The sequence below is a fragment of the Python bivittatus genome, unplaced genomic scaffold (genome assembly GCF_059951505.1).
Source record: "Python bivittatus isolate LINGU-HERP-01145 unplaced genomic scaffold, Pbiv_v1 ctg000580_np1212, whole genome shotgun sequence".
Classification (NCBI taxonomy): Eukaryota; Metazoa; Chordata; class Lepidosauria; order Squamata; family Pythonidae; genus Python; species Python bivittatus.
In genome coordinates this window covers 6,942,336-6,965,309 of record NW_028277087.1, presented here as the reverse complement: position 1 = coordinate 6,965,309, position 22,974 = coordinate 6,942,336, and the positions used below count along the sequence as shown (strand labels likewise).

Sequence of the window (22,974 nt, the reverse complement as noted above, 5' to 3'; positions counted from 1 at the left end):
AGGAATCCCCCAAGGAATATCTGTAGCTTGGAGTTGAACTAGGGAATTCTTGCGTGTGGTTGTTTGCTTGGAGACATTTCATTGCCCAACTAGGTAACATCATTAGTGTGAGTATAGGGTTTGCTACCTCTTCATATATACAGTTGGATCATTTTCCTCAATAAATAAATGGACAAGTATAATGTTTTTGACTCTTTTGTTTAACTGAGTTCTCTTTATCTAGTTTTAGGACTTGTCTGGAAAACAGACCACATTTTAGATCATATTTATGCAGAAATACTGAAAATTCAAACCGATTCACAAACTTTTAAGCACCTGATTGTTTGTCTGGTGTTCTAGTCTTTCATCTTATAGAGATAAACCACATTTACACACCATTCAAAAGAGACAATAAAAAGCCTAGGAAGGAAACAAAAAGACTAGAACACATCCCCTCCAGCAGTCAACATTCAGATAAGCAGGGATTAACACCAGACAAACTTCAGGTAGAAAACAATACTCTAATCAAGGAACCACCAAGGAGGAAACCACATCTCACCAAAACTTGCAGGACAAGCTACTATATATAAAGAGGTGGCAAACCCCGCACTCCCTCACACTGATGATGTTACCTAGTTGGATAAAAACATTTGCAATCAAACAGCCAACCTCAAAGGGCACCAAGAACTCCACAGAACTAGTAATTTGCTGAGTCCATACATCATGATAAACTCGAGTTTAGCTTAACCACAGCTTGCTGAACAAACCATAAAGGCAAAGTTCAGATAGAATGCTAAATTGTAAACCAGGGATGAACCATCTGTGGTCCTCCAATGCCCTTTTAGCAGCTTCTAGATGCTTTTGAGATTGTACAACAGAAAGTTGTTACTTACATTACTTGAAACTCTGTGCCTCAGAAAATTTTTAAAAGGGCCATATATTCTAATTCTCTTCTTTCTGGTGATATCATCATGTCACCCCCACTATCCCTGCAGCCCTTAAATGTAGGGGGGGAAAATCCAACAACTAAAAAGTGTGCTTCCAGTATGCAAAAAACCCCATTGTCATTGCAATGCTCTGTGGTTTACAAGTCAACATAGCTGGGTTTTCATGACCTGCCTGGCAGATCTCCCACTATGTGCTCCTTTGGCCAAAAGTACCCCAGGCCAAATTCACATCTGGCAGCCTATAGTTTCAGGGCTCTGGGCCATGTTGCAGGCCAGAATCCAAACAATTGGCTCGAGTAATACAGCCATTTCAAATGGTAAGTTATTTGTTCAGCTTGTCGTCCTGCCAGCATGCTTGTAAATCATTCCATGAATTGGGTACCTTCAGGGTTTTCTGTCAGTCCAGAATCACACTTGCTTTCACACTGTTGCATGGCTGCTGGCTTCAGGGTCTCCACACATTCACTGGATGGTTGTCCTGTGTAGGTCACACATTGGACTGAACGCCTTTGCTGGCCAAAGCTGCATTGCCCAGAGCACTGCAGGAAATAGCAAAGAAGATGCAGGAAGTTTGGGCTAAATCAAAATCACTGCCCTTCAGCTTTTTGCTATGCCTAGAGATTTTTAGATTTTTTTTAGCTTTGGCTTGTTCACATGTGATGTGAAACATCAATCATGATTTAGAAACAGTGGTTCATACAACCACATTTTGGCCTAATTCAATATGTGAACTCAGCCAGTATTTCTTCACTCCCTGCTAAATTGTTTTAAAAAGGGACATGGAGCTGAAGACTGGGGAATGTGGGTATGACTTTATTTGAAAACATGTCAGATAAAATGAAAAGGCCTTTGTGGATACACAATTAAGCCTGCCAAGATCGAAATAATTACTGGACTCTCCTTCCAGAACAGATAGCAAAATTAATCTCCAAGGCCTCAACTTCAAACGTTCTCTTTGTAAAAAGGAAGCCTAGTACCCACAATGCCTCCATGGACAGCACTGTGAGAACACAGTTAAAAATGTTTTTGATTTTTTTTTTTGTGGGTAGTTGGTTCACCAGACTGGTTAGTGTTGCACCAAAACATCCTACCAGCAAATTTAACAACCTGGAAATGTTATGGTTTATTGGGGGTACAAAGAAAGTTGATGAGCAAAAAGAAACTTATGATCGTTCTTCCTGTTTCTTGGCTGACAAATCCCCTTTTCTGTTATTGAAAATGTCCTTAAAAGCCTTTATGTCTTGACAAAATGATAGCCTCCAGTGAAGCAGCATACCAATTAACTTATTTATATATATATTTGTTTGATTTATATCTTACCTTTCCTCCAGAAACTCAAGATGGGTACATAGCATTCCTCCTCTATTTTGTCCCCCCCATGACAACAACCATTCTGTGAAGGAGGTTGAGTAGAGGGAATGATTGGCCCAAAGTCACCCAGGGAGGTTCCATGACTGAAAGTGGATTTGAACCTGGGTCTCTAACACTTCCATCACCACCCTCTCCCTCGGCCTTTGGACCAAACATTGGTCCCTTGGTGTGATGGAAAGTATCTATGCAGAGGAGGGTGATGTGGTGGATAGCAACAGAGTGCAAGGCTATCAGGAAGGACAGAGCACATTCCAGGAACGGAAAGGAGACCAAAGGCAACACAGTCTGCAGCGTGAGCGTGAGAAGCATAAGAGGTTCAGGATAGCCACTCCCTAGAATCTCCCAGGGTATATCCACTAGTTGCAGTAGTAAAGATTTAGTCTGGCAAGATTCTGTCTATATGGTGTAAGCAAATAAAGGAACTTAACTCAACTGGACTGTTTCACCGTTGTTCTTAGGCTGGGCCTGACACTTGGTCCAAACATTGTCAGTCTCTGAATATATAAAAGAATGATTTTGTGAACTTGCTTTGACCTGTATCCCTGAAAATATGACTGTTCGTCAGGTACTTTTAAAAAGATGGGCCTCAAAGTATTTCATCTTAGATTAAAGCAAATCCGTAGGGCAGATCAGCTTAAGATAGCTTCATGTCATTGGCTTTTTACCTTGGGTGCAGTGTCCCCAACGTGCAGTGCAATGCAGTGCCCCTTGAACAATGACTGGCTAGTGCTTTAAAACTGTAGGAGAAAAATAAACTTTCTGTACCTCTCCCCACTCGCCAGTGACCCACCGTGGGGGTGGACAGCGCCGAAGACTGCACCTTATGGTGGTTGGGGGTTTGGAGCTCTCGGGACACTGGGAGGTAGGCAGTGTGGAACTGTGATCACCACTTTTGCAAAGGACAATGCGATGGCGGAAACCAGGTCCACAACTTGGAGTACACTGAAAGGAAGGAAAAGGCTGGAGTTTATGTATTTGTTATGATTTATTACATTTCCCAGGCTGTTTTATATGCCCCTAAAACCTCTGGGGCGATGAAAAATAAATCCGTTAAATCATCTTGGGTGTGGATGTTTGTGACTTTGCAGTGAGTTTGGCAGAAAGTGGAATCTAACACATTTTTGTTTCCCATTGGAGCCAGCAAAATTACTTGATAAAACAAACAGAGGTAGTCATGAACCTAACATCTAGTACATATGGCACTTGAGGACATCCCAGAGGCATTCTAGAAGTTATTTATTATTTATTCATTAGATTTATATTTTGTCTTTCTTCCAAGATCTCAGAGTAATGTGCAATGTTCTCCCTTCCCAATGTTTCTTCGCGACAACCCTGTGAGGTAATTTGGGTTGGGAGAGAGAGTGGATGCCCCAAAGTCATTCAAAGAGCTTCTGTGGTTGAGGATGGACTTGAACATGGGTCAACACAGTCTTGGTCCACTATCTTATATACATCATTTACTTCAGTCCCAAGCTCCTTAGCTATCACGGAGTTATGGATGTTAACCATGGTATGTAGCACTTTTGCACAAATAATTAGTGTACTAGCTACAAGCCATTCCTGAAATGATCGGATCTCAGTAGCCTGGCTTCTTCTCATCTTAACTGTTGCAATGTGCTGGATAGGACTGCCCTTGAAACATTCCCAGGAGCTGTAATTGCACAAACTAGACTGTTAGCCACTACAAGGCATAGATATATTAGAATGCCTGGTACTGGAAGTCTGCCCTGGTTGTCAATTACGGGGCACAATTTAAGGTGACAACATTGACCTTTAAAGTCCTAAACTGCTTAGGACTGATCTGGCTATCTGAGAGACAGCTTCTCCTGTCATGAACTCGTCCAACTGTTAAGATCTGCAGGAGGGGCTTTTCTGAAGATGTCAAAGAACCATCTTTCTGGCACCCAAGAGAGGGGATTCTGCACTGCTCCCAGACTTGGTAACACTCTCTCAGGAAATGCATTTAATTCCCTACACTTGCTGCCTATCGAACATTTGTGAAGATACGTCAATTTTGCCAGGCTTTTGTTACTTCATTTAGTATTAGTCATATTCAGTTTTTCTCTATTATATTGTACTTTTTACTTTTGTTAGCTGCCTATTGAGCAGAAAGGCAGATAATAAATTGATTGACTGACTGACCGAACCACCGGCTGATGAATGAATGAATGAATGAATGAATGAATGAATGAATGAATGAATGAATGACAGAATGAAAGTGGAGGGTGCCAGATTGAGAAAGAGAAAGTCATTACCTCAGACCAGTCAAGGGCTACCCATTCTGGAGGACATGAGTGATTATTACAGGGTTCCAACACATGAGGCCGTGGCAAGTTGCAAGAGGAATCATCCAGAGTTTTCTCCTCTGTGGTGGAGATTTTGCGCTGACAGATCACACTTCGGGTCCGCACTCCCTGATTGCAGCTGCGGCTGCATTCAGACCAATTCCCAATAACCCAACTAGTAGAGATGGGAAGCAGAAAGCAAAATAAGGGCATGGTTAAAATTAATCCTGCCTAAATTTGAAACTTATCAGCCCTGTTGCCACAGCATTGTAATGTAATGGGGGGGATAATGTAATGGGTGGTGGTGTGTTATGGGAACTCCAAAAAGGTATTAATTGACCTGATCAGCTATCTCCCATGGTTTTAAATTTAGCTTTGTTTAAGGCCCATCTAAGGTTAATCTAATTTCTCTTATTCCCTAGCCAGCCATGCAATGGATACTGCTCACTGTGAGGCTAGCCAACTCCTCCTCCTTTCAAGATTAAGATGAAGCCTCACTTGGTACTTTGCAGAAATAGGTTAAGAGGTGGGTATGAGTCCTCTGTGTCTGTCTGCATGTGTGTGGATATCAAATGCACACAGTAGGCTTTTTTCCCTTTAATTTTCTTTTCTCTAGCTCAGATACAAGAGGAAAAGGAAGTAAGATAAGAACTGACAGTCTGCAAGTCTCTTTTGCAGGGGCTGGGAGAATGAAAAAGATGGCCACCAACAGACACAGACACAGCCATCCCCAATCATGTGCTGCTGGGAGATAAGGATGAATTTACTAACTGAATGACAGAAGTAATGCCTAAGTCATCTGTGTCATAAGATCAGCCCATTTTAATCCAATATTTTGTTTCTCACAGTTTCTCTGGGTGCTCACAAACAGGAGATGGAGAAATACTATTGCCCTGCAATTAAGATTTTGAATTGCACTTGTCAAGTACTCCAGCATGTGTCTTTCCTGACCACAGCACAAAATAATGGATTTATATTATAGAAAAGCAAATTCTGATTAGAAAAAATCTTCCTAATGGTAAAAGCAGTTTGACAGTGGAACCAGTTATCCATTATGTGGAGACCAACTCTTTGCTGGATATTTTCAGGGAGGGCTTAATAGTGATCCATTAGGAATACTTTAATTTGGATTCATGCACTGAGCAAGGGTTGGATTCAGTCATCTAAATGTTCTGTTTCAACTCTGTGCTTTGATCCCAACCACTGTAGTTTATAAACTATGGCTTAAAGCCAAATATGTGTTGGCTTTAAGTTCAGATGATTGTGATTTATTCAATAAACCATGGTTATACAAATAATGGCTTAGTATGATATATGTGAGCAATCAATCAGCCTTTTTTTCCCTTTCTAGATTGCTGTTTGAACCTTCCTGTCAAGTCCACAAAGTCCAAACCCCAATTTAGAAGAATTCTCGTGAAACCAGGCCTGGTTCAGATAAATGCTCCTTTATTGGTTGGTACATGCAGCTTGAAGCAAAGCATTGCTAAAACTAAAGCCTGTGTAAAGTTCCCTCTGCTTATTCCCCCCCCCCCCTTACTACATTGGCGCCAAAATCCTTTCTCACAGAATGGTGGCCTTGTGCATTCCTCCCATTGATAACACAGTTCTTCCCAGCCTTCAGACTACCACCGGTTTTGTCTGCATTCAGGTCTTGCTGTAAGCGCCTCTCCATCTCATAGCAATAACTCAAACACAACTATAAACTACCATCCCCCCCCCGATACAAATGGCAGAATCAAATCAAGCAAACACCCATTGACTGCTATAACTTTTTAAAATGACATTTGATTGATGCAGGTTCTGACACTTCCTTTTTTGTACCTGCAAATTCAACATATATTTCCCTTTCCTTGGTCCTTCCTCCTGTATAGCACCCAACCTTAGCCCTCAGTCTCTTCTGGGAAAAGCTCCTGCACTTCCCCCCACTAGATGCAGCCATCCAAATGCTGGAAAGGATTAAACTCACGCTGGTGGGCATGGCTCAGTGTTACACAGCCGCTGCCTCTCTGGTAGCTTGGTTTCGGGATTGCAGAAATGATTAAACACCGTGGAACTGTCGGCTTGATTCCTGCATACAACGGGTTGAACTTGACTGCCTGTGGGATATTTGGGAAGGCTGAGTAAGGATGCAAAATCTCCAACATTAGAAGAAGGTAGGTTTTTCTTTCTGCCAATATCTAGAACATCTCCCAATCAAACAGTGTGCATTTGAAGACCAGAAAGCCCCACTCCCAACTCCAGAACGTTATTTTTTAAAGGTCTGCAGACAGTGAGTACTGTGCCAGTAAAGGGGGCACAAATACATTCAGTTGGGTAGATTTAAAGTTTCTGAGAAACTAATATTTTTAATTCAAATTTCTAGACATTATAAATACAAAAATGTGACTGAAGATATGCAGAAACATGTGCTGAGATTTCAGGGGGAAAAACAGGGACAGATAGTATTTTTGCTTTTATGCGAGGGAATGTTTTACAGTATGGTAAAACAACCCAGCTTAGTCTCACTCTGCACAATAAACAGAGTAGCACTTTCAAAGGATCTATAAGAGATAGATATGATGTCCTAGGGCCAGAGCATAGGTCTGTGGTCCTGTCATCTGAGAGAGCCCTCAAATTATCATCCAAGCAGACCACCCTATAAATGTAATGTCAGTCAGCTAGTTATTGTGGATGCATGTATGTGTGAAGTGGTTGGAATTTACCAACAGTTGAATCTACCCAAATTATGAGGAGCAATGTTAAGTACCTTCTTGCTCCAAGTCAGTGTTGAGTTCAAGCTGATGTTAATCAACACAGTCAATTCACTTCTTGTGTCATTGCCTCCTCATAAATAAGCAACACACAGTGTCAGAAGGAAAGCTGAATACTTGTGCAGCACTGATGGCATGCTAGAGACCCAAATTTGGCATCCTCCCCGCTCCTTCTGCCAGCTTGTTAACAGAATATATATTATTGCACAAACCATAGAGTCAGCACAAGGCTAGAAGGCCAACTGTGACATTACTAGCAGCCATTAGAGAATAGCACCTCTTTGGAATAGCTTAATAGTGACAGCCTCAATTTTTTTTTTAATGGAGGCACTGAAGCTGAGGTTTACTGCACTGTGCAATTCCAAAGGCCATACTTTCAAAGATTTCTAATTTACTTGAATTTACTGCTGTGAAGAAGAACACAAATAGAAAATAGCATTCTTCCTGATAATAGAGCTGATGACCTCAATGCATGTACAGTAATACATTTACATTCATAAATTAAGAAAGAAATGTAAAGCCCTACTGCAAAATTTTGAGGCCTATTTTACGCTACAGGAAAAAAAGTAATGTATGAAAGATTTGCCTTCAGATCATACCTCCAAAAGGAGATTGAGACAACAGAAGAAGCTATAACAGATATGAAACCAAAATGTAAGTCTTGTGACTTTGATATGTTTGAATCTTTGATCAAAGATCAAATTGTTTTGGCTATAAGAAACAAGAGAGTGCAAAAATGTTTACTTAAAAAGGTGTGTCCCTAGAAAATGTTACTGATATACATCAAGCAGCAACAGTTGCTCACGTACAACTGAAAATGATGGGACATTCTGTTTAACTCTAAAGAAAATATTCCGGTGGTAAAATCTCTATAACAGTGGAACAGTCTACCTACAGAGGTTGTGGATCTCCATCTCTGGAAGTTTTAATAAGTCTAGAGGAGTATGGAGATGGCTCTGAAGAAGGTAATCAACACCACTAGGCTTTTCAGCTTAGCCTTGAAAAGTAGGAGGAAATAAGGAGGGAGGAAAGAGTGAGGAAGAAATGTACCATTTTCTTGGTACAAGGGGGGGAAAGAGGATCTCTGTGAGGCTTTCAAGATTCTGCTATTATACCTGCAACAATAAATTAGAGGAATTATTTAGTGTACCAAAGAACCAACTGAATGAGTTCATTCCATGGTTATAGTTCACCAGAAAGATGAAAGTCTGATAGTTTGCTTGGAACTCAAAGAATTAAACAAATGAATTCAAAGACAGCATTATGACACCCCAAGAAAAGTGAAACTGACAGATATGAAGATATTTTCCAAGCTAGATGCATCAGCTGGGTTTTGCCACATACCACTGAATTAAGAAAACACATGCCCGTGTATGCTTAATACACCATATGGTTCATACAGATTGCATGCCCTTTAGATTGTGTTCTGCTTCTGCAGTGCTTCATCATATCATGCAATAACTGATGGAAGTACATGGTGCACATGGATGACACACTTGTAAGGGTGACACAGAAAAAAACATGATCACTGATTAAAACTAGTATTGGAAAAGGCTAGGTCCTTAAATATCAAATTGAACAAAAGCAAATCTTGTTTTAACATTAAAAAAATATATTATCTGGAAGATACAGTAACAAAAAATGGCATTAAACCAGACCAGATTAGAGTAAAGTCAATTGTAGATATGCCAGAAAGAGGTTCAGAGGATCATAGGAATGGTAAATTATGTCTTGAAATTCATTCTGAGCCTGGGTGTACACATCACAAAATTGAGGGCATTACTTTGTGAAGATGCCATTTGACACTAGACTTTTGCACAGGACACAGGACATCCAGATGTTACTGTACAAGTTATACAGAGTGTACATTTAATCAATAAGCTGAACAGTGATGAATGTTGTAAGATACCTAATATATGGTCTTATTCTTTTAATTATGATAGATTGATTGCTTGTTTGATTTTGGTTGTTTGTTGTCAAGCAAAAAAAAAAAAAAGGAACATATGATGGTAGTTGCCATCATTACACTCCCTCAGTGATACAAAAACTGGGAGCTAGTACTTTGTAAAAAAAAATTGCCCTTTTTCCACATGAAAATATAACCAGAAACCACCAACTGTCAGTATTAAGCTTGGTAGTACCTTTCTGCCTTACTTTCTCAGGATAGCCATTATTAAATTCTTACCTCCAGCACAAATGGCAGAACATTTTGTCCATGAGACATACTGCCATAAATATTGGGCCATGGAATTACGAACGATGGGTGCATTGAACTTGTATCGGATCCTCTGCATTTCTTCTCGCACAAGAACCTATAATGATAGACAGACAACAGTATCACAGAACTGGTGATACAAAAGGATCACATACGACCATTTACTGCAGGAGGAAACGAGAGGGCACAGATTTTAATTGCTTCTTCTACCCACTGTACATTTGAGGCCTCAGCTGCTATGCTGTTGTATTGCTCAAGCGATCCCTCTCAAATAGAGATCACCTTCTGGATGTGAAAACATCACAGGTGTCTTTGTAGCCAATCACATTTTGCTACATAATATCAACAGTGGCTTGATATTATCAAATGCAGCAGTGCGGGCAGTTATATGTCCACCTAGATCAGTGCACATTACACAACTGCTTCATGAGCTGCACTGGCTACCAGTTTGCTGCCTGGTTCAGTTCAAGGTGCTGGTGTTGATCTATAAAGCCCTACATGGCCTGGGGCTGGAACATTTGAGGGATTCCCTCTCCCCAGTCACATCTATCTGTCCCATCAGGTCCAAAAGAAAGGGCATGTTGCAGGTCCCATCCATGAAGGAATGTCATCTGACGGGACCCAGGAGAGTCTTTTCTGCTCCGGGACCCAGGAGAGCCCTTTGGAACATCATCCCCCCAAGATCAGGTTGGCCCCGACCTTATTGGACTTCTGGAAGAGCCTGAAAGACCTGGTTTTGCCATCTGGCTTGGGTCTCTGGTGATGTTGGTGGAGAGCCTGCTAAAAGGTTGTATTTCTAAGACTCAACCAGCTGCTTTGAAACAAATTTGGGTCACTTGGGCAATTCTAGTTTGTCAGAAAAGGATCAAGTTAATGAACAGTTTCTCATCTCCTCCTCCCACCACTTGCTTTGGCTCAGCACTACGACCAACCATAACAATAAGTGTGATGTTAGTTGGGCCCAGGGCCTCGAGTGACTCTGGCTCATCCTGGGAGCGCCCATAGTGAAATGTGGTTCCAGCAATGTCAAAGCGCCGGGGAGGGTCAATCGAAAGTTTCCCGTTGACAAAATACTCATCATTTTCTCCTCTCAGAGCTGGAAGGAGAAGCCAAAAGAAAATGTTTCAAATCAAATTAGATGATTGTTCTTCAGAAGTCAGCAACTTTTCAGGGGCATAAATAGCACCCTCTGGGCCCCAAGCAAACCAAACCAGATAGAACACCCCCCACCCCACCCCATTGCAATATTAGTAATCAGTTAAAGAGCTAGAGGCTACATGTGGGGAAGAAGACCTCTTCTGATGCCTAAGGCTTGTGCAGACAAGCCACCTCTAGGGAGGAACAGTAGCAGTGGTGGCTCAGGCCAGTCTCCTGGAGGTGGAGTGGTGCTGGCAGGTGGTATCTGTATTAGGGCTATTAGATTTAGGCTGCAAGAATACAGACCACCACTAATGGCAGCAAAGAATTACAGTTTTCTGAATCTCTTTGCTACCATCTAGTGGTTGCCCTAGGGCAGGGTTCCTCAACCTTTCAACTTTAAGACAGGTGGACTTCAACTCCCAGAATTGAGAGCTGGCTGGGGAATTCTGGGAGTTGAAGTCCACCCAGCTTAAAGTTGCCAAGGTTGAGGAACCCTGCCCTAGGCAATATGCACTGAGGCTGGCTGCTGCATTACTCCATAGCCCCTTCTGCCTGCTGCTCTGCCCACCCCCATAGCGCCATCCTAGGAAAATGCCTAGGATCCTTAATGGGCACGCATCAGTGAGCCACAACCAGCTTTAGTTTCTGAAGGCCTGGCCAGGACCCTCTGTGCCTATGGACTGAAAGGTGACAACCACCTATAGGTGTCTGCAGGTAACCATGATGTTGCCAAAATGACGAAATGTATGTTATGATGTCATGAAGCAGGCTCTGCCATTTTGGGTTTGCATCACAATGTTGCATTTATCTACATAAGGGGCAGAGTTTGTTTCATGATGTTGCAATGTGTTTTGTAATTTGCCCTTCCCCCTCCCCTTATACCCTGTGGATTACCCCTGCCTTAACTGTATTTATGCCAGTACTCTGGGGCACAGTTAACCTTTGAATAATGAACAGGGGCCTACATTCTCCTTAAAATGGTTTCACTAAATCAAAGGAATTGGTGGAGCCAGGACAAAAAATACATTTGACTTAATTTAATTCATATCTGATTTTAATTAAAAGGTTTAAATTATGATTAATATGATTTAAAATTGCAATACAGTGTCAACTTTTGGAAGAAGAAAAAAAGGGCCCTACTTTGGGACCTCAGATTGTCTCCTTCTATTTTTTGATATTTCACACTTACTGCGAAGGGCTGACAAATTAAGCTAATGAACAAAATAACCTTCAGAGAGGCAATACTTTCTCGTTAGCACATTCTGAAGTATAGGAAAGGTAGTAGAGACAGAAAAGTAGTGCTGGGGAACATCTACAGGAAGTCACTTCAAGAACATCAGACCTAGAGCTTTTCCCAGATAACACAAACTTCTCACCAAGATAGTTCAGAGAATGATTAAGTTCCCGGATGTCAATGTGGACAGATCCTTTGGGAATCAGTATCACCTCCTCATAGCCTGAAAGACAATTTAAAAAACTGAGTGGGGAATTTACAATATAACCAAGGACTTACTTACCAGAGTTGCACTGAGCGTGCAAATTTTACACAGAGTAATCATACTTTATCTGACATCTTCCAGACACATATGTTGGGACTGTGACTCAGAATTTACAGCAAATGTGGTTTGAGGAACTGAAAGCAGTTCTTTGTATCTTTGTTACAATAACATTGTTTGGGTAACTGTGGAGTTAGAGTAGGGCAGCCTTCTTCAACTTGGTCCCCTCCAATTAGGGTGGAACAGCAGCTTCCAGAATTACCTTTATCTTGGCTTAGAAAATTGCACTTTAAGCACATCTGGAAAGCACCAGGTTGCATAAGTATTCCAGCTGCCCATGATTCACTAAAGCCTTTCCAATGTATCTCATTTTTTAAAACTGGAACCTGGGTCTGGCACTTTATGCACGTAAAACACCAACACAATCACTGAATTATTGACTATACTCACACAATATGCTAGGCTAGGCTAAAAAGAGGTCGGGTAGTTGTGGTTAAATGTACTGTGGGAACCTAGCCACAGTCTTAATACATTGTGTTAACCTGGCCATGATATTAAACTGTAATATGGTTTATTTGCAGGGGTACAATATGTTATGTGAACATAGGAAGTGTTTCGTTAATCCAGATTTAGGATACTGTATAAACTCAGGAATAGGGACAGAAGGGACTGATCAAGTAATCTGTTCTTACCCAATCTCCAAACAACAGTCTTGTAACTGTAGCATGGTTTTTCAGGATGAAAATAGAATCTAAGGTGTATTAATTTAAATGTGTGCATCTACAGCGTATAGTGATTATACACATGAGTAAGCTGAACACTAGTTTAGCCAACCAGTTTTCTCTTTCCCCAGGTTTTCAGATGAATAGACAAAAACATTTTTAAATGCAGAGTTTCTATGTTGTTATTCTTCATTTGGCCATTCCTGCATTATCATTATAATCATCCTTGAAAACATATTTTGAAAGTTGCAAAACATCTCTTGTGACAAAGGGCATGTGATCTTCCAGATACTGGCAAATAGGTGTTGTTTACCAGCAAAACATCCCAATTCAAACTCAGCAGATGCTCATTTTTTAGAAAAACAAATTGTCTCAAAATAGAAGTACATTTGTGTGAAGTGACGCCAGCTCTCTGCTCCTACAGCTGTCTCATCTTTAAACCTACTGAGTCACAAAGTCATCCTCACCTCCATCAGGTAGTGAATGGTTGAAGATCCCTTCAATGGTTTCACAGGTGCTCCCATCTCCTCCACAGACCCGGCATTTGTCCTCCTTGGTATCTGAGCCTAGGATGCGGTCACAGCCCACGTGCTTATGACAAATAAATGGAAAAGGTTGGTGGATCTGTTGCTACCACTTTAATAGCCTTCCCACTAGTGCCTCTAAAAACCTAAGAATGCTCCTGGGTCAGATAAAAAAAACCCCTTATTTCCCACAGGGGCCATTCAGATGCTGCCAGGAAGCTATGCAAAGGAACAGCCCTTCCCATGCTAGGGTGCCTCTTAAAAAGAATGTATTGAATTGTACCAGAAGTCCACCATGTCACCTTCAGAAGCTGACAGGCATGGGATAAAGGCAACTGCTTTTCCTGTTGCTGTTTCTCAACAAATAGTATCAAGAGTCTTACTGGTTTTAATATGACTGATAGCTAATGACAGATCCATCTCTCATCAATTTGTCTCGTCAGCTTTTATAGCCACCTGAACAAATGCCATGAGTATGTCTTGTGCCAGTGAATTGCACTGGTTAATTCTCCACTGTAAGAAAAGGTATGAATGCCACTGATTGTATTCTTGCCCACAAATTAAGTCCCAGAAGTAGCATATTGTGCTGGAGCGACAGGCAGAGAATATGGGCAGGAACGATCAATGGCTTGAGCAACATGTGGTCACCTTGCATTCTCCGCTGACGCAGATGTCATGGGAGTCCTGACGGCAGGGCGTTCCATCGACCACAGCTGCTGCCCTCTCTGTGTAGAAGTTAAAACCTTCTGCCAAACAGTTGAGTGAGCAGGACTTGACACCGCCTGCAAGCAGGGAGGTAATTCACATGTGTGCATCAAAGGCTGGATTGCAGAACAACATCTTTACTGAATGCTGAAGGTCTGCCTAATTATGCAAAAAATGTGCATTTGTGATGGGTTATGGCACAGGTCCCAAGCCTTTTCCTCTGCCACAGCCATTGGAACTGTGATGAGGAAAATGCATTTTTTTGTACCCAGTATCATACACTGCCTTTTGTAGTACAATGCAATTTCTGTACAGTTTTATATCTTGCCAAATTATGTGTCACAAGAAATAAAACTGAGAGATGGCCTGGTGCAGTGGCTAAGGTGCTAGGCTGGAAACTGGGATACTGTGAGTTCTAGTCCTCCTTTAGGCATATTTTCTCAGCCCAGCTAATCTCACAGAGTTGTTGTTATGAGGAAAACAGGAGGCTGGAGTATTTGGTAGATAAACTGCCTTGAGTTGACCAAAATAAAGGTGGGATAAAAACTGATTAAATTCTCCCTGGAGTCCTAGTAGACATTGTAGAAGGAGAGCCACATTAGTCTATGGTGGCCAAAGATCAGGAGTTTGGTAGTACCTTTTCAAACTAACAAATGTTATTAATAAAAAGATGCTACCAGACTCCTGATTCTGAGAGTCCTAGAAATCTCCAAGATATATATCTACGAAAGGGAAGCTATGTATGGTTTTTCTATCTGACTTATTTTGCTCTGACTTTAACACTTGGGCGGGATTCAAGCAATGGAGATAATAGCCTATTTTCAGAAGAAGCCTTACCGCTTCCTAGAATGCTCTGGGCTGGCGTCTTTCCAGTCTGCCTCTAATCAGGATATATGATTCTGCCCTGTTCTGCACTAGTAATATTTAATTGCTGAATCATTCCTGAACCAGAGGAACGATTCACCCTCTCATCAGGCTGCCCATTGTTTTTCTATATGAGTCCTTGTAGTAAAATCCAGAGAGGTGCTCTGATCATTGAGTCATTCAGAAGCCTTGGAAGCCAGCTTCTTGGAAGGGGATCAATTCTAGTTAGTTTTCTAACAGGAAACATCTTTGAGTTGATCAAGGAAATTAATCTATAGAAGAAAAGGACCATTTAGGTGCCAGAAATTATACCATGAGCATTTCCAAACAGTGATTTCCTCCCCCTCGGGCAGCACATTCCCCTATTGATCACATGCTATTGTATGTAAACAAGCCTTGATGCAATGTTTTGGTTCCTTCAGAAAACCCATTTGATTTTTTTCTTCCTTGTTTTAGAAAAGAGTGAAACTTGTGTCATTTGATTCTGTGCTTCTGTGAGTCTGTTTTTCAGCTGGGGTGTTTGCTTGTCATGTCCCCACCTTCCAGCTCCTAGTGAGCATTTCAAGTGACCTTGTTCAGTAACATGCTGTTATGATTTTGCTTATTGGGGAAAAATCCTTGAAAACCAGCATTTTCTGTAAGTGAAACATAGTTTTGCTGCTATGTTTCACTCACAGAAAATGCTGGTTTCATATAGCTTGCTGGAATACTACCTACACATGTTTACTCTGTAGTGCAGATACAATGCCAGGGTGAACATAAGGCTTTTGCTTTATGTGCAGAATTTTCAAAAATTATCTCCTTTCACCATTAAAGCAGCTTATCAGGAGGAATACGTTGCAAATGGCTGGACAGAAGTACAAAAATGCATTGATAGTGAATGAGTGAGTATGACTGTGGAGGAAGGCACTAGAAACGTATTGCTATTCTTTTTGAGAAGAGATTGAGAAGGGATATTTATTTCAGTAATTCAGGGAGAATTAGCAGCTCTAAGGACAGTTAACAATGGGTCAACAGTGTGAAACAAAGAATAAGCACTGTTTGGCTGATACAGCTAGTCCTTGACTTATGACCATTTGTTTAACGACTGTTCAAAGTTACAACAGTACTGAAAAACGTGACTTATGACTGGTCCTCACATTTACAACCATTGCAGCAAAATTCGGGTGTTTGGCAACTGGCATGTATTTATGATGTTTGCAGTGTCCCAGGGTCATGTGGAAGGTCATGCTACCTTCCCAAGGGACTTCCAACAACCAAAGTCAATGGGGGAAGTTGGATTTGCTTAATGACCATGTGATTCGCTTAACGACCGTGGCAAAAAAAAGTCATAAAATTGGGCATGACTCACTTAACAACTGCATTGCTTAGCGACAAAAGTTCCGGTCCCAATTGTGGTTGGAAGTCGAGGACTACCTGTACTCTTTGCACTAAGCTGTTGACTAACTTGGACTAAAGAAGTGAACTTGACTCACAACTATAGAGGCAACACTATGCTAAGCATGTTAAAGATATGCAGGGAGTGAGGGCCATGGAGAGACCGTGAGTTAGCTTTACAATGCATTCCAAATTAATTGGCATATAGGTAGGCTGATAGCATGACAGATTTTTGTGGCTGGGTTCACACAATTAGGCAAAAATGGGACTGGGGAATTTAGACTAAGATAAAATGGGGTTGGGGAATTTGTTGTTCAATGTATTGAGAGAACCCAGCCATTGTTTTAGCAAGTTGTGTGAACTAGGCTATCATGTTAAACCATAACATGGTTTATTTATGGGGCCTAGCAGTTTACACAAACCAAGGTTACAAGGAAGTGGAACTTTTAGAAATTTGAATTGCTGTAGTCACGCAACAAGTTTGTAGGTTTGTTTAACAGTGTTTATAACCTACCCCAAGCTGAAATTTAACATCATACCAAGTAGAAGCGATCAGTAACTGACTACTTATGATAGATGTCCAGATGCAACTAGAGTTCAAAAGCATGCTGACAGAGCACTGCTTTAACTTGCTGACAAAATGCAAGGAAGGTTGGAGCCTCCGCTGAGAATGTCTAACATCTGGTTGAACTCCATGTATCCTGCCAGGAGGGAGACCCTCAACGGGGCCTCTTTAGATTTCTTTACTGGATGGGAGAATTCTATTTTGGCAAGGTATTGCCTGATGTGCTGCACGTATAGGGCTTTTAAAGGTAATGACTAGCTTTTAGAATTGGGTCCAAAAGCCTGTTGGTAAATGCAGCATCTTCAAGAACAGGGTTGCTGTACCCTGAGGGGGTGGCCCTATTAGTAGTCTGACTGTTGCATTTTGTACCAGCTGTAACTTCTGGGTCATCTTTAAAAACAGCCCCAGTTAGCTACCAACCAGTCATAGCTGGTAGATCTAGTAGCCAACAATCAGATTAACCAAGTCAAGGAATAGCACCCTTGCTCACTTCCTCTGATCCTGTTTGCCAACCCTTATGCCAAGACAGTACAAGCCAGCCTGTTCTCATTGGACAGCCAGGCTGCAGTGGATGGGGCTTTAGTGCTGCAGCTAATCAACATTTGAGAGAGATGTTGTTTTGCATTGCTAGCACCTAAAAACAAATTGTGGGATGAAGTGCCATGTTTTTGCAGCTGCTTTATAGTTCTGTGTCATTTCTTTTTGTGATTGATTGGGTGGAGCTGGTCATTATCCCACAGTTGATTAGGTTCCTGGGTTTGCACAAAACAGCTGACTGGGAGAAAGTAGTTTGACTCACAATTGCCCTGATATTATTTTGGATTAAAAGTCCCCCCTGCTGCAACAGGGTAAGCAGGTATGTGCCACTCTCTGGACCCTTAACTGACTTGCTTAAGTGTGTTGTGTGAACCCGGGCTATTTTATCAGCAATTGGAAGGGTTATAATTATAAATAAATAACTTATTTTTAATTTTTAAATATATATATATATGGCTGTATAACTCCTTTAGACTAGGAGAGTCAAAATTTGAAGTCATGCCTATAAATCTGAACAAAGAGAATTGATTAAAGATCATTCTGTCCCCTTACAACTCTTTAAATTCATTTCAGCTCTGGTTCCCTGGAGCTCAGCATTGCTCAGCTCTTTCAGAGGGTTAGCAGCTGAGAAACCTGGAGCTCATTAACAGATGTCTCTGAGGTGGCTTGGCTCAATGGCTGAGTCTGAGCGTTTAGCAAAAACAGATGGCAGAGTGGAAAGGAATCTCAGTTTGAAGGAAGTAAGCCAGGATATGCAGCTTTTTTTTTTTTTGGCCAAGGCTCACAGTTGACCTTTGAGCCATATGCCAGAGTCTACTCTCCAAAAAGGGGTGGGACCAGGTTTAAGGAGCTGAGCATGTTTAGGGGAAAATGACAAAAATGGTGATAAGTTGGGAAACCAAGCCCTACAAAGAATAATTTAAAAAACTAGGAATGTTAGTCTGCAGGACAGTAAATTAAAGGAAAACACAATGCTGTTTTTTCAATTACTGTACCTTAATAGCTGTTAAGGGGAAGAAAATGTGGACTTGCTTTCTGTGATTCCATAGGGCAGGAGTAGAACTAATGGGGAGAAATGGCAGGTCAGCCACTGGGCTAAACCTAAGGAGCACCTTCCTATTAATATTAACTGTTTGACACTGGAACAGACTATCTTGAAAAATGATGGCCTTTTTTTTGCTGCAGGCATTTTAAGCAGAGGCTGTAAATTTGTCTGCCAGGGATGCTGAAGTTGCAAGATTTCTGCACAGAGCAGGGAACTGGATGACCTTCAAAATTCCTTCCAGCTTTAAAATTCTACAAAGTATATCTGGGTGGGCACGCTTTAGACAGCTGGGTGCTGCAAGTTTTTCTTGAACCTTTCCATAGGGGGAATGAAGGCTGCAATAGTGCTAGCTAGAATGCCCTCAGAATTTCTGAGAATGTCAGTGGATACCAGAAGGGTTCAGCCTCCTTCTGTTTGCTTTACTTTTACCTGGGGAATTGTGAATGCCTATTTCCTGCAGTGAATCATGATTTCCTCAGAAGAAACACTCTAGGACAGTGTTTCTCAATCTTGGCAACTTTAAGATATGTGGACTTCAACTCCCAGAATTCCCTAGCCAACCTTGCTGGCTGGGGAATTCTGGGAGTTGAAGTCCACATATCTTAAAGTCGTCAAGGTTGCGAAACACTGCTCTAGGATGTCAAAAACTGTTTTCATTAGCCTATTTTTTGCTTCTCCATCCCATAGCTTTTGTCCCAAAGGAATTAGCTCATTCACAGTGAGAAATCATCAGCTCTTTTGACAATCTTCCCTATCTCCCTTCTGCTCCTCAGCCTTTCCTATGTCTTCTCTCCCTTGTCTCTGTCCACTGCCTTGTAGATATTTATAAGTTGGGGGTGGGGGGAATGCAAAATTCCACACAAGGTTGTGGGTTAAATCTCTGAAAAAGGCTGAGCTCCGCACTCCCCTCATTGTGCCTCCTTTTGGAATCGGAAATCAGAATTGAAAAATAGGAGCTGCCTGGAAAAGCACCAACAAGAATGGTTGATTTGGAGGGCTAGCCTGTCCTGCCTTCTTTCTCCCATGTCTGTCTAAGGCAGTGTGTCTCAACTTTAGCAACTTTAAGATATGTGGACTTCAACTCCCAGAATTCCCCAGCCAACCTTGCTGGCTGGGGAATTCTGGGAGTTGAAATCTGTGTATTGGTTGGCCATATCACATGAGCACTGGCAGCCTGCCTTGGATTAACCATTAAGCAAAATAAGCATGTGCTTTGGGCACTAAGAAAAAAGGGCACCACAGAGTTTCCCCCCCTAACTATCATGCCCTTAACTCTTTCACTGCCACACCAGTTTCTAATACATTTTTGTATTTGCATTTTTCCCTTATAGCAATGTTATTTAAAAATCCTTTTAAAAATGTTGAAAATTTGCCTTTTTTCTATTGCCCTATTTATAAGTAAGTAATTGGCTTATATTGCTTATTGCTATTTAGCTGCCAAGGTTGGGAAACGCTGATCTAAGGATGAAGAGGGAAGTCATTTTCTCTGCTGCCTGCAGAGCCGGATTAAGGCCAACTGATGCCCTAAGCACAGCCCAACAATGGTACCTCTTGGCCTTTAAACTGCTTAACTGATAAGACATTAAGACTCAATAAGTGCTGTAGGTGAAATAAGAGATTAAAAATTCAGTTTTCTTCCAGGCCATCTCCCAGGCTGGACCTCAGAACTCTATTAAAAAGAACCCTTAAAAAAAAACACCTCTAAATAGCAATAAGCAATATAAGCCTGTTTTGTGTTTTGTTTTACTGATGTGTAATATGCACTCTTGAGCGTCAGCAAAACACATCACAAAGTGAATCCTGATATGGTCATATTGAAAACCACACCCCAAATCCTCAATCTTTCAGGGAAAGGGCTCCATAAAGCAGGAATCTGGACAAACAGCACATGCGTAGGTCTTTGTATTACACAAAATGTAAATATAAAAACCAGAAACCATTGAGTCTATACTGGAAACAAGACCAGGTAATTTGGAATCCTACTGGGAACACATCATTTGTTTTCAGACCATGATAGAAACCAGACAGTAGCTGTTAGATATGCTAATAGCAGTTTCAATTCCCTGAGTGCTAAACTTTACATAATATTCATGCATAAAAAACACTTTTTTTGCTGCACTCACCCCCTCGGTATGTCTTCCAGGTATAATATTTGCCCCGAAAGGGGATGTGATCAAATTCAGCACACTGAAGCTCACGGAAGTCTTTTGACCCCGGGGGACAATCCTGAGGCAGGGTGGGGATCAAGGAAGAAAGGAAAATACCAGAAGTTTTACCAACAGCTGGGCATGGTTATGTCCATCAATGCATGTAAAAGCTAATTCTGGCTCCTGGCCAAAAACTTTGTTGTGGTGAACTAAAAATATTTGGCTGGTGTGGGTCTTCCTGGCTGTGTGGCCGTGGTCTTGAAGTTTTGTTTCCTAATGTTTCGCCAGCACCTGTGACCAGCATCTTCAGAGTGCAGGAGCACAGACAGGAGCAGTTCTCTCTGTGCCCAGGGTGAAGTGACCCTTCTGTGGGTATTTATAGAGATCTGGGGGGATGGGTGTGTGTGGGTGGGGTTGGGTTACTGAGTGGCTGCTTGTTTTGGTGTCAGCATCTGTGTGTATTTTCCTGGGGATTAGGCAGGGTTTTTTCTTCTACTGAATTGTTAACAAGGGGCTGCTGGGGGTGATTAGCAAGTTCATTGTGTGAACTGTTCACGTGTCCTGGTGGTTGAGCTGAGTTCGTTGACCTTTTGCAGGCTGTATTTTTCAGGATTGGTAGCCTCTCCTCTTTTTTATTGAAACTGTGCTGGTGTTTGTGAATCTCTATGGCTTCCCGGTATAGCCTGGTATAGTGGCTGTTGGTGTTGTCCAGTATCTCTGTGTTTTCAAATAGGATTTTGTGTCCAGTGTGCTTGAGAGCATGTTCAGCTACTGCAGATTTTTCTGGTTGCTGTAGTCTGCAGTGTCTTTCGTGTTCTTTTATCCTGGTAAAGCCCGGAAGACCCACACCAGCCATCGTATGCCGGCCGTGAAAGCCTTCGACAGTACATAAAAATATTTGATTGATAGGATAGGTGAGCTCAGCCTTGAAGTGTGTCACCACCCAGAGTCGCTTTCTAATGAGATGGGTGGTGACAAATTTGATAAAGGAATAAATGAATGCATGCATGCAGGGTCTCCAGCAAGGTTTTTCTTGCACTGAGATACATTCATATCAAAAGGAAATCTATCTGTGACTATTAACTATTATAGCTAAAAAAATGCTACATACAAGGCATTCAATGGCTGAGTACACACACAGTTTTATGGGTTCACATAATAGATTGAACCATAATCAAGCAGGCTAGATTCATACAATATACTGCCTCAAAACAAGAAAACATAAATGCAAACCTAAAACCCCTTGCAACTAACTGAGGTTAAAACTGACCACACTTGGCATTTTGTATGAATGTGGATATTAAGTTTTTAACTGCCCTGGTTAAGCATTTGTGTGAACACAGCCAATCTCTGATGAGTATATTCTGAGGATATACGACATAGGAAAGCTAGTTTCTCTCAGAGCCATTTAAAAGGGTAATTTGATTATCATTTCCCCCAAAGACTATCTAAAACTGATTTTTAATTTTAAAATATTTGGGGGGGGGCAATAAATGTGGTTTGGTGCATCTTTGAGAACACTTGGAGCAGGCATAGTGAAAGATGTAAACAGGGTAAATTCTCAACTCCACATTATTAAACAACAATCAGAGCAAGGATTAATATGCTAAATTGTCTTTCAACAAAAAATGACCTATGAGTTTATACTATGACTTCCCACCAGCTGGCCAAGCCAAAATTCCTTATAGCACAATACAATTTTAGGCAGCATCAAAGAAGTAGTTTTCAAGCCATAGGAAGTATTGTTCAGATGCCATTTTAGGTATTGTGTCTGGTTCTGAGCACCCACTTTAAGAAGGATTCAGAGAAAACAGAACTGTTTCAGAGAAGGGCAAAGAAGATGCATGGGGATGGAAATAAGCATGTTGGCTGGGGAATTCTGGGAGATGAAGTCCACACATCTTCAAGTTGCCTAGAGAACAACACTGGCCTAGAGAAGAGAAGATTGAGGAGGGTGAGTGTGATATTATTCAAGTACCTGAAACAATGTCACGCAGAAGGCCAAAAATATTCTCTATCACATGGAATAGTGTGCAGAGCATGGAATAATGGTTTTAAGTTACAGGAAGGCCAATTCCACTTGAGTGTTAGAAAAAAGAATTCTAGTGGTGAGAGAAGCTTAAAAGTGGAGCTAATTTCCCAGGGAAGAGGTGAGCCCCTCTCTCCAGATATGTTCTGACAGATGCTACGCAGCATTGTCTGGGGATGTTTTAATTTGGATTCCTGCACTGAATAGAGGGTTAGACCTGATGGCCTAAACAGCTTTTCCGACTCTAAATTTCTACAAAATGTGTTTGTTGCTGTT

General features: G+C 41.4%; 1 protein-coding gene across 9 annotated transcripts in view; it reads right to left on the bottom strand.

Moving 5' to 3' along the window:
- Positions 1 to 22,974, bottom strand: part of ADAMTS10 (ADAM metallopeptidase with thrombospondin type 1 motif 10) — a 60,297-nt gene that overhangs the window by 4,215 nt on the left and 33,108 nt on the right. For all 9 annotated transcript variants that reach the window (XM_015889014.3, XM_088149447.1, XM_088149453.1 and 6 more), the window contains 10 exons: positions 20,646 to 20,748; positions 14,078 to 14,211; positions 13,373 to 13,496; positions 12,064 to 12,144; positions 10,480 to 10,643; positions 9,518 to 9,644; positions 6,549 to 6,678; positions 4,553 to 4,757; positions 3,063 to 3,239; positions 1,309 to 1,465 (listed from right to left, as the gene is read on the bottom strand). In XM_015889014.3, the coding sequence (XP_015744500.1) occupies positions 1,309 to 1,465; positions 3,063 to 3,239; positions 4,553 to 4,757; positions 6,549 to 6,678; positions 9,518 to 9,644; positions 10,480 to 10,643; positions 12,064 to 12,144; positions 13,373 to 13,496; positions 14,078 to 14,211; positions 20,646 to 20,748 (1,402 nt within the window). The remainder of the gene's footprint in view (positions 1 to 1,308; positions 1,466 to 3,062; positions 3,240 to 4,552; positions 4,758 to 6,548; positions 6,679 to 9,517; positions 9,645 to 10,479; positions 10,644 to 12,063; positions 12,145 to 13,372; positions 13,497 to 14,077; positions 14,212 to 20,645; positions 20,749 to 22,974) is intronic.